This window comes from Pteropus medius, unplaced genomic scaffold, assembly GCF_902729225.1.
Source record: "Pteropus medius unplaced genomic scaffold, Ma_sr-lr_union100, whole genome shotgun sequence".
In the NCBI taxonomy this organism is placed as follows: Eukaryota; Metazoa; Chordata; class Mammalia; order Chiroptera; family Pteropodidae; genus Pteropus; species Pteropus medius.
Genome location: NW_024348533.1, coordinates 3,448,772 through 3,465,283, shown reverse-complemented (window position 1 = coordinate 3,465,283; position 16,512 = coordinate 3,448,772). Strand labels below are relative to the sequence as shown.

Sequence of the window (16,512 nt, the reverse complement as noted above, 5' to 3'; positions counted from 1 at the left end):
AATATAGCTAAAATTATTGAACTGCACATTTAAAATTGGTTAAAATGGTAAATTTTATGCTATGTGTAGTTTACACATAGCATAAAAATAAAAACTAAATAAAGAATCCCCACTGAAAATATGCATTGAAATATCTTTCAAAATTATAAACATTTAATTTTGACCCACAATTCCAGTTCTTGAGATTTGTCCTACAGTTGTATTTGCACACATTCAAAATTGCTTATGGTTGTTCACTTTCAGCAAAAGAATTATCTGAATTGAAAATGTCCATACATTTATACGACAGAATACTCTCCAGGTGTAAAAAAGAATGTTCTAAAATGAAAAGACTTCAATGATATAGTAAGTGAAAAATCAAGATTAAGTGTGCACAACAACCTGCTACCTAAGTCATAAAAAGATGGGAGACCACAGGAATTGAAGGTGTTACCTGAGCAGACAAGGTACAAGGGTACTTCACTGGTTACCCTTTCATATTTTTGAATCACGTACCTATTGAAAAATTCAATTTAAAAAAACAAAGTCCAACTAAAAAGTGAAAGTAGTTCATCACTGTCTATTTTGTATACTCAAGCTTTCTTCTTTAATTAAACTATTCATTTGGTGTTGTATGGTCTAGCTGGCTCCCAAAGAGTCCCACCCTCAGGGTTTTCATGCCCTTGTGTATTCTCTTCCCAGACTGTGTCCCCTTGGATCTTCCTTAATTCCTTCTCCTCTCTCTTAGATCACTTACTCTGGGGGAAGCCAGTGACATACTGTGAACAGCCCTATGGAGGCCATGGCAAGAACTGAGGCTTCCTATAGCCAGCAGCCATAAGAGTGAGCCATCCTGGACAAGGATCTTAAGAGCCTTCAGATGACTGGAGCTCTGGCGACAGGATGCAATCTCATCAGAAACTATGAGCCAGAACCACCCAACTAAGCCACGCCCTGATTGTTTGATGAGTGCATCAGCTTCCCCAGATGACAGTTATCTAAAGCCTGCTAAATTTGACAATAGCTTGTTAGGCAGAATAGATAATAGAGGGAAACATTCCTTCCACAGCTCTAAGAATTTGTTTTCAACAAGGATATTAAAGGCACTATAAAATTATCATCAGCATAGTGTTGGATGTAAAATAAAATCCCTATTAAATCAATAAGACTGTAGCAGATACGATTTCTTTAAATTTTTACAAGTCAATAAGATTCTGTATCAAATACATAGAAGAGCAATAAGCTATGAACTGATAAAAGAAATCACTCCATAACACAGATCTGGCTATGTGGAAAATGAAACTTCAGCTATATAACTATAGAAAATCACTAATTAAAATGAAAAAGATTGAGAAGAAATATTTATATCTAATGAGATAAAAGGATAACAGCTATAAAACATTAAAATCCAAGCAGATAAGTCAGCAAAGGATGTAGACAGCACAGACATAGGAAAAATATAAACCAATAGAAATCATTTTTTAACAATAAAGTTGTATTAAATCAATCTGTGGTAGCATTATATATCCACTTAATAGAGAAATAAAAAAAAAAAAACATTGATGCTACCAAAATTGGCTTTGCTTTCAAAGTATGGCAAATGCTAGACTCACACATTATTTAGACCTGTGCAAAATGGTACAATCTTTTTGGAAAGCCATACAGAAGTAGGTACACATCAAGACACACAAAAAATTTAACCCACTGCCTTGATAATTCCACTATCAGCAGTTTATCTTTAGAAAATAATTCCACAGACATTGCTATGAATTAATAAGGTACCTATCAAGATTTCACTTAAAACTCAAATATCTAGTCTACAAAAGACCTAATTTCAGCAATTTAATTACCTGCACTAGTATCTTCTGTCCCAAAGCTCCACTATGTTAAAAAGCACTTTACATGTAGAACTGTATTATTTCTTACCAATGGCTCTGCAATTCTTTATAGATCATGGCATGGTGGAAGTGCTGTTCCTTGATATACTAATTATAAAAATAGATTCAATACATTGTCAATTGAACCAACTCCGATGTTAAAGATATGCCTTTGGATGTAAAAGTCCAATGACGATTAGCATGGTATCAATGCCCGTTATTTTCACTGGGTACAGATATAACCTGCACATCGCCTACTTTCACCAGAGATTTCTACAGCTCCAATTCCAACATCAAGAGAAATTAGAAATGACAAGAAGAATATACTCTCATAATTTATAAAGAAAACTACCTTCAGATTCTTCCTAGTATATGAGGGGATATCATATAACCAGTAATTATTTTTAATTTAATCCAAAATGGATTTTATCCTTCTAGATTAATCCTAACAGATTATTACAGTATTTCATATAAATATAAGGTCACTGGAGACATGGATAGAACTTTAGAAGCCTTAATAAAGAAATTTTACCTAATACCAACAAAAACATTAAAATCTGTTTCAATTTATTAACTGTAAGTATGTATGATTTTATTGGTTCTCTAATAAACTATAAGTGGAAGCAATATTTTAAAATTATGGTTCATATATACCCATTATAAAGAATGTAGATCATCTGGAATAAAGAACTCTCGAAACAGTAAAAAATAAAAAATAAATAAAACAATCCATTCAGAAAATAGACAAAATACATAAATATATTTCATCAAAGAAAACACAGAGATGGCAAATAAGCACAAAAAAGATGTTCAAACCATAATGAAATACTGTTACGTTAACTATCAAAATGACTAAAAAATAGTGACAATGCCAAATGATGGTAAGGATGCAAAGAAACTAGATCACTCAAACATGGCTGGTGAGAATGTAAATGGTACTCTAGAAATCAGCTTGGCAGTTTCTTATAAGACTAAACATGCCATTACCACACAATTCAGCAACTGTACTGTGGGGCATTTGTCCCAGAGAAATGAAAACTTACATTCGTGCAAAAACCTGTATACAAATGTTCATAGCACTTTTATTTGTGATAGCCAAAAGCTAGAATAAGTCCAGGTGTCCTTCAATAAGTAGATAGTTAAAGTGTGGTATATACATACCATGGAATATTATTTAGGAATAAAATAAAATAATGATATACTCAATAACTTGGATTATTCTCCAAAGAATTATGCTAAGTGAAAAGAAACAATCCTAAAAGGCTACATACTGTATGATTCCATTTATATATTTTAGAAATGACAAAATTTTAGAAATAAAGGACAGATTAGTAGCTGGCAAAGACTGAAGGAAGAGCTGTTATGAAGGAGATGAGTATAGTATAAAAGGGCCACAGGAAAGATGGAACTATTCAGTATTTTGACTGTGGTGGTATGTATAGGAACCTACAGGGAATAAAAATATAGGGAACTTAATATACACGTGCACACACACGAGTACAAGTAACACTGGTGACATCTGGAATATATCCTTATAGAAATACAGAATTCTCTTTTGAAAACAAAAAATAAGAAAAACAAACAATGGGGGAACCTGAATAAGATTGGTGGATTATATCAACATCAAATCAATATCCTGGCTGTGACATTAGATGTTTTTGCAAAACAAGGCAAAATATGTAGGGGATCTCTCAGTATTCTTAACACTACATGTGAATCTATATTTACTTCAATAAAAACTTCAATCGTGAAAAAAAATAATGGAGATGTATCTACAGGATCATGTGAAAAGATGTCCTTAACATATAAACCAAAATACTGAATAATACTTTTATCAGGCCACTTGTGTTAGCAAATGTTTTACAAAGAAAATTCTAATAGAATATCAAGAATGAAAATGAAAGAATATGAGAGGTGATAGGTTATTACATTCCATTTTTCAGTTTGACTTTTTATTTTTATTACTTTTCTAACTAAAAAGATTCATAACAGTTTCTTCAAAAGGCTACATTTGAGATCATAAAAATGTTTCAGAAACAACTGTTTAATGAAAATCAAACACACCACCAGAAAAGACGTAGGGTCTTCCTTCGATGGGCTTCCCTGAAAACCAGAAGGTGGGAATGAAATTTATATCCCTGACAAAAGACAAGTAGCAAAAAGCAACAACATAATAAAGTTACACCACTTAATAGGGTACAGAAAGATAATGATCCTATTGTACAAATTAAATTCTCCTGATTATCAAACAAAAATGGATCAAATTACCAATTATTAAACAAAAATACAAACTGTCAACAGTAATTAATCTTATCAAATAAGCACAAAAAGTTTTGAATGAGACAAGAGCAAAAAATGCAAAGATGTTTCTCAAAATTCAGTTTTTTCAAATTGCATTTTGCTCTTGCCATGTAAGCATCACTTACCAAGCACCGACTTCAGAACTAGTTGCTTCAAAAAGTCTTTTGTATCCTCTCAAACAACTCTACAAGTTAAGGTACTGGCCCTAATTTAGAGATGAAGAACTGGGCCTCAGAGATTTAAGGGACTTTTCCAACTAAACAGCACAGTACACACTCAGAGATTGGTCAGACATAAAATCATGATTTAATATCTTTAATTACGATACTGAAAGTGATGAGAGAAAAGTGAATGCTTGAGATATTAGGGAGCTCAAATTCAAAGGCCTTAGAAATTGAGTGCATAAGGAGATGAGGACCAAAAAAATCTCCTAAGTTTTAAAATTTGGTACATTGAAGAGAGCTGAGATTCCACCCACCACCTCCTAACCTAAAATTTACTCCCTCTCCAACTTGCATCTCTGTAATAGCATCATTCATTCTTTTGCTCAATAAATATAAGTGTCTAATACAAAGAAGGCACCATGCTACACACTGTTAAGATGTAAAGATGAAATCAGACTAGGGAAATAAAGGCATAAGCCAGCGGACAGTATGGAGCAAGGCATCACTATCAATTCAGTTTGGCTGAACCCAGGATGCCCTGAGTATAGCATCTGAGATTTGGAAAAGTCAGGATGGGGGGGGGTCCTACATAAGAGGACACTGAATTTAGACTTTATTTGGTAGGCAAACAGAGGAATAAGGCATTAAAGATAAATCTTTAACCAGAGACTTAGTTATTTCTCATTTTAGAGGTCAAAAGTAACTTCATATAAGACAATTATAAAGTAACTTCATATAAGACTGGAGAGGACAACTATATGAAGACCAGTGATAAAGACCTCATAGCAGAATGGGAATGAAGAAATGAAAAAGACTTAAGGAACATGTATAATTTAGAAGTAACATAAAAATTCAACTCTACAGTATGGCATACAGGCTTATCTTTATACTTTATCTCCTGACAACCCCACTCCTCCCAGATCCCTATCAAAAGTTTTATTGAAACTTGCACATGTTACATACCAGCATGTCTCTGCTCAAATCACATATAACCCCTCTATGAAATTCTTCCTGATTATTCCAGGTATGCCTTCCTCCACACTCCCCAAGGACATCTACAACACCTACAAGATCACTTAATATTCTGTACTGTCACTGTTTACACTTGTCCTCCTCATACAGTAAAGTTCCTTAAAAACACAGTCTATGTCTTTCTTTTCTACTAGCAGTGCCTAGCACAGAAGAGGCACTCAAATGTGCTTTGATCATATAAATAAGTTACTCCAAGGTTTCCAGCCTTGAAATGAACAGAAGGATAATGCCATCATTAACACAGAAGGAAACGCATGTTTGGCACTAAAAGAGAAGCTTGATTGGCAATTAGAATTTCTTGGTCTGATGCTCAGAAGTCAAGTCAAGAGGGTTTTCATACAGCACAGTGGCAGTAAAATAATCAATGAAAGTAGATGTGACTGCAGAGAATTAAAGAAAGAGGAAAAGAGAGAAAGCAGTCAAAAAAGAACTGTTTATAGAGTGGTGGTGAAAATGCTGCGATTTAGTAAGATAAATGAGTCATCTGTGACTTATGAAAGAACAGCTTCAGTAAAGCGGAGGATACAGAAGCCGATCCAGAGAGCTTTAAGGAAAAGTAAATAAGGTAGACAATTCTGTCAAGAAATTCACCAGTAAAGGCGAAAGATAAATGGAGGCTTACAGGATAGAGGAAAGTTCCTTTGGAATAGAAGGATGTCATCCAGTTTTTAGGCAGAAAAAGTGACGCAATGGAGAGGTAAAGAATAAAGATCCCAGAGAGAAAGAGTAATGAATAAAACAAAGTCCTCCAACAAGAAGGAGGGAGTCAAACAGAGCAGAACCTGAGAGGTGTAGAGATAGGATCAATTTTCTTGTCAGAGAGAAAAAAGAAAGGAGTAGAGTTACTGAGATGAGAGAAACCCTGAGAAACCATTTTTTGGCTCAGGCACCAACATAACAAGCCTTGGACATCTGCTCTCATCTCTTCCGTTCGTTCTTCAAACCCAGGCTCCACTTTTCTTCCAGTCCAGGCAACCCCAAAAGGACTTTCAATTTCCCCCTTTGAAATAATCTTAATGGATTTACCCCTTTTCTTTCTACTGTTGACTCTACTCAAGTCTAAGTTCTAATTACTATTGCAACAGACTCCTATATTCTTACCTTGCCTCTACTCTCCCCCAGCTAATGTTTTCCGAACAGATTTTATCATTTCACTTCTCAGCTAAAATCCTTAGCTGGTCCCAGTTACTATCACATCAATATCAAATGCCACGGTCTGGATTTCTGGGCCCTACTACCTGACTACAACCACCCTATCCAAACAATCTCCAACAAGTATCTTCTAAAAATACTATGTTCGTTTAATTCACCACATCCAAAGTACTCTTCTAAACATAACCAAATCCTACCCAGCCAAGACAAAGCCAATTCAAGTTCCACTTCTTCCTTAAAGCCTTGATTGCTCTAGGTTTCATTAATTACTCCACTTTACTCATTAACCACTTAAGTATCCATAGCACAGAACTTAGTACAGGGGGTGGTTTATGATTATCTGAAGCCACAGGATTATACAGGGTGGGGAACAAATATTGTTACAACACCAAAATATCCATTTTTCAATGGCAAAAAGTAAGTCTCTACTCAAACATCTACTCCATGGACAATATTGCATCTATCTGCACTTAATGAAGCATTAACTAGTAGTCCAGTGTAAATCATTTACAAGGTAGAACTACAAACAAATCTGGCAAAAAGACGCTGTGTATCTTTAAAGTCGATGTAAATAATAAAAAAAAGAACTACTCCAATTACAGGCAAGGAAATGATCTAGGTCAACCAGCGAACAAATGACAAGGATAACAACAGGACAGGAGGTTCAAATGAGTGTTCTGAATATCTAAGGATTAAGAAATGTTAGTGAATGACAAAATGTTGAAAGGATAAAACAAGACACAAAATAACAGCAATTCTTGAAGCTGAATGTGAAGTACACAGAGATTTCAACTATTCTCTGTTCTCTGGCGTATGCTTGAAATTTTCCACAGTAAACATTTTATAAAGAGAACCTCAGCAACACTGATTTAAGTCCTTAAATATTTTTACAAGAATTTATCCCCCTGTGATCGTGAGAAAGTGAAGTATAACATCTCCCTATTCCACAATTTCGCTGGACAAAATTTGTTAAAATCTATTTGATTCTTGTCTTATTACAACAAATAGTTGCCATATAACTAAATTTTGATAAAGGTTTAAGAAACTTAATTTCATAATTCTTAATTTTACTTTCAATATAAAATCCTAAATAATCCTTTATCTCTTTTACTTATGAAATGTTAGTCCGTTTTAAGTGAATTCATTTTTAATGGTCATCTTCTTCAAAGAGGAGCACCAGTTGAATATGTCCATCAGACCATCCTTGAGCTGGCTATATCCTTAGAACTTTCGAGGATCCCCGAATTCGCAAATACCCACAGAGTAAAAGTTCTCCATAAAATATTTAAGTGAGGAAGAATAAAAAACAACTGTTGCTAATCCAGCCTAGTGAGAAAACCAGATGTTACTTCAGGCCCAGGGAAATGTGTCAGACCTCCAGAAGTCACTAGAGCCAAAGGTACTTGAATAATCCTATTATTTCAAGGGTTTCAGTCGTCTCATATAATCTCAAGTGTCTTGAAAGTTGGCCAATGACTTCTATAACATCTTTTTACTATAAGGCTAGGAGGACCCAATGAGACAATACAAAGCACTTAACACACTAAAGTATTTGCCTGTTTAAACTTGGAACTCTGGGGACCAACCTTCCTTCAGGATTTTATCCAGAACCTACAATGTACAAAGCACTGCACACGGTAGATGTACACTGGCAGGAATTAGAAGGTATCAACCCCATTAAACACAAAAGCACCTGGTCAAGATTATTAACTATAACAATCATGCCACATCACTGTATGCGAAGAAAACAACTGAAAAGCACATGAGAGTAAACTGAAGAGGCAAAGAGCCTGCTTAAAGCTAGATATACAAAACAACAGACAACAGGATCGAATTATGTCTTTCTCTAACTCCTGACATGGGGTTTACAACCCTAATAATTATTCTTACTCTCACCAAAAAATCTTATTCTATTACAATATTACAGACAGAATAAAAGACAAAAAGCATTTGCTAAGGATTTTCTAAAATTTCCAGCCCTGAGCACAGGACCTAATACAGAGTTAAGTGTCCTATACCTGCTGCATCAAGGAATCAACTGTGAATAGTCTAAATACTTGAAGCAAGCGTATAGCTATACCTAATTTTTAATTATACCTTTTTCCCAAGCTACACTGTTTGGCTAAATTTGCATGAGATTGACTTCACTTTTTTAAATCTTCAGTTAAAAAGTATCAAAAGCAAAAATCAAAGCAATAGGTTTCAGCCTCCACCTTGACTCAAAGGCCTAATAAAGAGCTATTGCTTCTTCAAGCCCATAGTCATTCAGCAATTTAGATTTCTGACTGAAAAAAATTTTTCTACATGTATACAAGTTTGCTAACTCCCACTTTAGATGCATAACATACTTTCAGTTGCTTTTAATAGAACCAAAATTCCACTGATATCTTTTTGATGAGAATCAAACAGATTTCTACTTCTATTTGTATGCTTCTAGGGAAACATCTATCTCCACTGTTAATTCAGGTTTTTATATAAACACGAAGGAAACTACATACACGTGTAAAGTAACTTTCAATGTGAACCCAAGAAAAGATTTGTCCGAGCTGACAATAGGTTGCCGACACAGCCTACCCAGCCTAAAAAATATCTAGAATATAGATGCAAGATAACTACCAAAACAAAATTTTTAAATCTACAACTGCCAAGCTAAGAAACCCAGAAGTACTAAAGCATGTTTAAGATACAAATCAATAAAAACAAAAGCAACACACCCAAATTCTCCTTTTGTACCATATAGCAGGGCTATATGGTAAAATGAATAATGCATTCAAAATGATCACCGCACCATAAAATTGTCTGGTTATATCTTAACATAGTATTTCAGAGGCATTTGTTGGAGGGAAAAAAGTCCTCTTTGGTGCCAGTACAGATGACCATGACTGTGTCTGGGCAGATACAAAATCAGAATCAAAGATTTAAAGCTGAAAAGAACTGTTTCAACAATCAAATAGTTTCAAATTTTAAAGATGATAAAATGGAGGCTAAGTCAATTAATCACTTAGCTCACTAAGACAGTTGATAAATTCTGCCTAAGATCAAATAAAAAAGAACATCACTTACCACCCTCTTAACAATATTACAGCACTACTGAATAACCCAGAATTTTTTCCATTTCTACACACATAAACATATACCACATATGTATATACGCTTCAAAACTAAAACCTAGGAAGAGTTCAAAGCCTACTCTGACGGTGAGTTATCTAAAGCCTAGGATAGGATGCTGTACCTTCACAACGGGTAGTTCAGAAAAATTAAACTAATTTAAATTTTGACTGAAGTCCAAGAAAGCCATCTCATTTTAGCTACTTTCAATTTGTGCCCAAAATGCACTTCATCTTGCAGCAAGAGTCAAATATAAGCCCTGCCTCATGTGAAAACAGGACTCCAGGGTTGGTTCACCTGTACTCAAGATACCAACACGTCAACGCCCAAAACAGATTTTAAAAAAAAAAAACAAAAGCTAAATAAATGAATACCTCCATCTTGAAAAATTAAATCTGAACTAAATCAAACATCCTTAAAAGCTAACACTCAGCTAATCCTCAAAAGAGAGTTAACTGGGAAAATCAAAAAAGAACCAAACTCATATAAGAGATACATTTAAAAATCAAAGTAAAAGTTCCCCAAACAGCTTATCGTTAGCAATAGGCTTTCAGTTGTGAACTGATAAACCAAAAACAGATAGTTGTAAGTTTCCCTTTAAGTTGCCTGTATATATACATTTGTGTATATATTTAATTTGTACCAAAAACTGCTTACAAATGGTAATTCCTGTGAAGTAGATGATGATGAAGTTCCAGGTAATTCTAGCATGTTTCCTAATGTACTGGTACTGGAGTCTGGATCATCCTGAAAAGATAAATTTATTGAGTTTAATTGCTCTTCTATGGTAACGTTTGTATCTCCTAGTAAAAAAGGGGCTGGGAGAAGGGCTGTATTTTCATTGCTGCCGTCCACTTCATTTCTTTGCTTATTTTTCTGTGTTTCAGTTTGAGGAGCTAATGGCAAGAATGGCGATTTGACTGCACCGTGTCTACTCTCTGGTGTGCTGTCTTGTTCATTTCCCATGGCCACGTCTACATCATTCTCTGATTTAGGCTCATAATTGCAGGTGGCATTGGTCTGAGTTTCCTCAAAGATCTCCTCTATACTCTCATCCTCTGTGACTGGCTGTTCTGGGTCCATTTCAGAATCTACATCTGCAACGTCCACACAAGTAAAATTCTCAAAGTGCAGAAAGCCATTCTTGATAGTCTTTGTAACTTTTACCTGGAGTTCAGGGGAGTTATTATGAGAGGGCTCCTGTTTCATAGCAAGTGCTGTTGGACCACCAGGACTCAAGGAAGTGCAAACAATTGGCGACTGAGCTCTTGAATCACTTTTTTCAGGGTCTTGAAAGGATTCTGATCCATCAGCAGACCCATTTAAATACTCTACATTGATCATGGAGGCCAAATCCTGTAGTCTCCGCAGTGGAATGTAACAAGATGGAGAATCTTGTCCATAAGCATTTTGGGATGTTCCACTGGCAGTCGATAACTGCATAGCAGACCCATTAAGTGGCTCAGAAAAATTGGATTGACCATTACCGAAAGGGCTGTCCTTGTCTTCAGGGGCATCTAAATTCACTGGATTGGAAAAGGGCAGCAGACAATTTCTTCTATGTAGTTCACAGGTCTGATCCATCCTGGGCCACCATCAACCTGGAATCCAAAAACACAGCAATTAATCTGAGATAACAGGCCATTTGACTCTTATCTTCAAAATGGCAGCCACTTCTCGAGGCCTAGTGGCCTCGATGCCTTTCTGCTGCACTTCATGGGCGGAAAAGTTCCCCAGCTGAGAATGGAAAAATGGCCTCGGAGAGCCTCCACAAATTCCATCTTCCCGGAGCTGGGCAGATCTTGCCACATGGAAACGGCCCGTCCCTATTTCCTGCACTGCAGACTGGTGGACAGTTGGGCTGAACTAAAATTAAAATGCCTTTGGCAGTAGAAATTCCCAAATCTCATACAGGAATTGTCTTCCCCCTCCCCCACTAGAAGTTCAGGGACCCGATCTCCCGAAGGGAAGGGGCTGTGGGGTTCCAATGGGGTATCCCAGACGCTGCACAAAAAGGTTACCCCCCCATCCTTCCTGGCTCGCTCGGGCGCAGCGGTCACAATAGCGCTGCACCCTGCGCCCAGCCGGCGCCGGAGCCTTTGCAGTGGCCGTGCCCAGGCCGCAGGCCAGTCGGCCGAAGCGGGTGCACCCCGAAGCTCGCCTTCCTGAATGCAGGCCGGCTCGGTCCATGGCTGCAGGACCTGGGGGACGGGACGCGGCAGTGGGAGAAACGAAGGCAGCCGGTGAAGCCGAGTCAGAGCAGCAGCAGCTGCTGCTACAGCTTGACAAACATGGCTGCTGCCGACGCCGCCGCCGCCTGCTCGGGCCACGCTCCTTCCCGCAGCCGCGGCAGCAACTCCTGGCCGAGCCGATTGCACTCATCAATATTCAGCAGCAAGCAAAGTTTGCTGCGGGAGGGCAGCCGGCCCCGCACCCCCCAGCTGGCTAGCTGCGGGAAAGCAGAGGCCGAGGTGCGCGCGGGAGGCCGGCGGGGCACGGGCCGCGCCGGGAGGAAGTTCGCGGCGGCCGGGCCGGCTAGGCCTGAGCCCGGCTGGTAGTGATGGAGGGGGAGGGGGCCCGCGGCTACAACGCCGCTGGCCACCAACCCCGCGCCGCGCCCGGCCCTCCTCCGCGCCCCTCACCTCACGGCCACCACCATCTTCCCCGCCCGGCCACCTCCTCCCTCCTCGCGCCTGCCCGCCGCCCACCCCAGCGCACTAGTTACCGTGCCCCGTGCCCCCTCCCGGGCCAGCTGGGGGGAGGGGGTGACCCTCATTACACTGGGGCGCGAGCGGAGCGGTAGGGAGAGATCGGAGCCGCTCGCCGCACCCCCCTCCCCCCGCGTCTCTCTTCAGGGGAGAAGGCAGCGAGCGCGACCTGCCCCGGCCTAGTCCGCCGCCGCCTCCTCCTCCTCCTCACACCCCCACCGCGCGCGCCCCCGTGGCGGCGCGTGCGACCGAGCGCCTCGCGCCGTCCCGCGTGCGACTGGGGCCCCGAGTGCGCGCGCACTCCTGCCCCCACCGCGCGCGCGCCCCCTCGCCTCACTCTTCGGGGTTCAGGGCGGGTGAAGTCGGGCTCGCGAGCGCGCCGCCCAATCAGCGGAGCCGCCGCTGCCGCCCCCTCCCCTCCCCCTGCGCACCCGCTCACCGCCCGGGCCTACGGGCCGGCCCGGTTGCCCGGGCGGGGCCTGAGGCGGGCTCCCCAGGGGCCTCGCGCGCCTCCCCGGAGAGTCGGGGCCTGCGGGCGTCGTGGGTGACACTCCGGTCCCCTCACCTACACTGGGGCGCTGCGCTGGCCCCGGGCTGCACACGGCTCCAGCACCCTATCAGTCTCGAGCCCCAACCCCGGCACCTGGCCCAGCTGAGGCCTGTCCGACCGCCCCGCCAGTCCTGCTCGGGCCCGCGTCAGTCCCGGCCTCCATCTTAGGTTACAGCCCGGGCTCCCCATCCACTGGGCACCTGCCCTCGGCCAGCTCGGCTCGGCCCGAGGCCAAGGCAAACCCCCTCCTACCGCGGGGCTCACCTGGGGGCTCGGGCTGGGGTCTTCGAGGCCTCAGGCCCCGAGCAGGCGCGGCCGCAGGTGAACCCCCTGCCCGGCCGCACCCCAAACCCACACCACCACCACAGACCAAGCTGAGCAGGAAACAAAATGGAGGCAGCAGCTCGGGTCTGCCTCCCCGAGCCAAGCCTGTGCAGCCCCAGGGCTCCCTTCTGCCGCAGGCCCGACGCCCGCGAGGCAGGGGGCTGGCTGGTCCCGGGCGCCACAAGCAGCCGCCCTAGAGCAGCGCAGACAGAAAGGGGACTCGGCCCTGCGGGCCCCACAGCCCCTCACCCACCACCCCTTCTCTTACCCCTCCCCCCATTTCTCTCCCTCCCTCCAGCCCGGCCTTGCGGGGTGAGCGGCTACCGGGAGCCGGGTCGGGTCGGGTTACCCGCCTGGGCACTGCCCGCCCAGCCTTGGCCTTAGAGAGGGGGGGTGCAACCGGGCGACCCCCGCGCTGAGCCCACCCCCCGCACCCGAGCCGGGCAGCAGCCTGACAGCGCACCCGCACCTCGCCGTGCGGCCCCCGCCCAGTGTGGCTGAGTCCCCAACCCAGGCACTGCCGGGACGAAGCTCCCTCACCACCCCCGGGCCCAGGGGTCCTCGATGCCTCGGGCGGGGCAAGGGGAGCGCTGGGGGAGGGGTCCACTAATCCCTGCACCGCCTCCCGCGCCTAGTCTGGGTCTGGGCCTGGCACGGGGACTCGGGCCGCGGGCGCAGGCGGGCGTCGGTCGGTGCGTGCGCGCCAGGCAGGGGACGCGGGCCGGGGGCCCGGAGGGGCCGCGCCTCGCACTGCGGACGCTGCAGTTCTCGGCACCCAGGCAGATGGCCCTCTCGTGCCACCGGCGCCCCGCGCTGGCCGCCTGCTCCGCAGCCCGGCTCCCCGAGAAGCGCGCGCCTCGCCCCTGTGTCCCGTGCATCGGGACCCCAGCGGAACTGCGCTGGCAGGGCGGACCGCCGGGCTGGCCCGGCCAAGCTTGCCGGCCTAATCCCTAGTCTGGGGCCCTCTGTTCTCGGGCGCCTCGGACCTCGAGGCCTGTACCCAGCGCCCCAGACCTCGCAGCACCGGCCTAGCACGGCCTCGGCACGTTTAGTCTTCCAAGACAGCACAAGTGCAGGGCGGAGAACCCAAGTCCAGGTTGACCCCGCGACTCCAGCCCCCCAGGCCCTTCCCCAACCCGGTCCGATTCTGTCTGGGCTTCCCCTGGGCTTGCTCCCCAGAAAAATCTCACCTGGGGAGCTAGGTGGTCCCTAGAGTGCTAAGTGCATCCTCGCTGTTCAGAGAAAACCAAAATGGATTGCCATAAAAAAAAATCCCGCCTCCTCCAGAAAGCCTTCAGAGATTAGAGTTGAGTCCATCTCAAAAGCTGAGAGCACCGCCCTCGAGAGCCACGTGACTACCATCCCTCCCAGGGCTTAGTAAATGTACATAATTATTAGTGGAGCGTTTTCCCGTAGCCCTTCTATCTGTTAACCTTGAGCCCACCTAGGAGAAAGGCCACTTTTGGCATTGCCCTGCACGGCATCCGCACGGAGCTCCCTAAACTCCTGCCTTCAGCCATCCCCTACCTCCGTCCCAAGACCAGCCCGGCAGGTATGAATGCCCCTAGCTGGGCCATGGAAGCACACCACAGGATCTTAGCACACTGTAAACGCTGAGATGCAGATCCTGCCAAGACAGCAAGAAGGGAAGGTGCCACCTGGAAGCAGAGTGATGGGGAGGGGGGCACTGTTCCCCCAGGGGACCTCATGTTGAAGAGAATGAGGTACCCTGCAGGTTCCTAGGGGCAAAATTAGGTTGGCAGTATTCTGTGCTAGGACCAGCCAAAGAAGAGCTGGGTCTTCACCCCAGGGTCCCGCCCTGCAGGGACCCGCCCTGCAGGGACCCGCCCTGCAGGGACCCGCCCTTTGTTCTGCTAAGGAGTCACTCCCATTAACCTCTTCTGAGCAATTCAGTGGGGAAGCTCTGACTGGTTCCTTTTTCACACCTAATAATTTGAGCCCATTATTTTTGACTGACAATTACCGCCTGCCAATTGCCCCAATTCATCAAGATTCCTCTTACTCCTTTACTTTCCCATGGACCTTCCTGGAGGCCTGGAAGTTGCCACTGTATAGCCTTGAGCCAGTCACTTAACAGCCCCAAAGCCACAGTTTCCTTACCTGTAGCTTCCAGTGCACAGGGCAGCTGCGAGGATCCTGTACAGTAAAGTGTTATGGGCTTTTACAGGTGAAGCACTTGATGAATGTTTCATTTAGCAACCATTTCCTGCATTCCAGGCAGTATACTGGGTGCTGGGGAAATAAAAGAGGAGATACCTGCCTCAGGAAGTCCCAGGCCTTAGGAAAAGACAGTTAAGTAAAGGTGCTAAGGTGTGAAGAGGGGTTGGGACAACAGTTCTTCCTGGAGCTGACCTCTAGACATCACTGACCTATAGGAACCCCCCTTTCCCACCTTCCAAGCCCCATGGAAGAGGAGTAGGGGCGATAGGGGAACGGTTAGCTGGGGATGAATAGATTACTGATGGGTCTCAGAGAGAAGGAAAAAACCTTGGACTTTTTTGGAGTGACCTCAGTGGGCCCTTCCCACCTCTTACGGTAGAGCTTGGCTGCAGAGATCTCAACCACAGCAGCCCCCTCTGGAGCTTCCCCGTCCAGCAAGCCCTGGCCAGGCACCTCACATGTGCCGGCACTAGGCTGAGGGGGCCCACAGGACAACATCCTCTCACAAGGACACTGGCTCCTGAAGTGGGAGAATAAGGGATAGGGCTCTGTCCTGCTCTCTTCGTCTCAGCTCAGGGACCCTTTCTGGGCCTCCCATCCTTCAGACAGAGATTTGAGTCAGTAAATACTTGCTGAGTCTCTGCTGTGTACTGGACACCATGCTGGGCACTTGACCGCATCACTCCCTTTAACCCTTTAGCTGCCCTGTGAAGAACTGAGGTCCCAAAGATTAAGCCCTTCTTCAAGATCTCAATGCCCTGTCATCTGGTGTGATTGGCCTAAGATCCCTTGTTCTTAGCCAGCACACCTTCCCACACTGCCTGGGTCTTTGCCCATGGGTGCTCAGCAATTGGAGATCAGGCAAGGTGAGATTACCTTAGACTCAGTTTCCTCCTCTTCAACTTATGGTTACTGAGATCCTACCCTGCTGACATAGATACCTGTGGAGACATTTGGCTAGTGTACAGTGACTCCTTTTTTTCTTAGAACTGCCCCCGCTTTCATTCATTAATTCAGCAGATACTTATTGAGTTCCTGCTCATAACTTTGTTGGAAAGACAGACAAGTAATAATAAGGTAGAGAGCTGAGCATTGAGAGAGAAGCCAGAGCTGCTGGGGGAGCTAGGGAGACCTCA

At 44.1% G+C, this 16,512-nt stretch overlaps 1 protein-coding gene across 9 annotated transcripts in view; it reads right to left on the bottom strand.

The window, feature by feature from the left end:
* NSD1 (nuclear receptor binding SET domain protein 1) overlaps positions 1 to 13,248 on the bottom strand; it is a 131,871-nt gene extending 118,623 nt beyond the window's left edge. The window contains exons 1-3 of one of the 9 annotated variants that reach the window (XM_039880059.1): positions 13,136 to 13,220; positions 11,101 to 11,214; positions 10,271 to 10,360 (exon numbers count right to left, since the gene is read on the bottom strand). In XM_039880059.1, the coding sequence (XP_039735993.1) occupies positions 10,271 to 10,360; positions 11,101 to 11,130 (120 nt within the window). In that variant the 5' untranslated portion in view covers positions 11,131 to 11,214; positions 13,136 to 13,220. Of the gene's footprint in view, positions 1 to 10,270; positions 11,215 to 11,774; positions 12,223 to 12,338; positions 12,492 to 12,658; positions 12,681 to 13,135 lie in introns of those variants that run through there. The other 8 variants (XM_039880060.1, XM_039880057.1, XM_039880058.1 and 5 more) reach the window with 8 other exon arrangements.
* Positions 13,249 to 16,512: the final 3,264 nt, after the last annotated feature.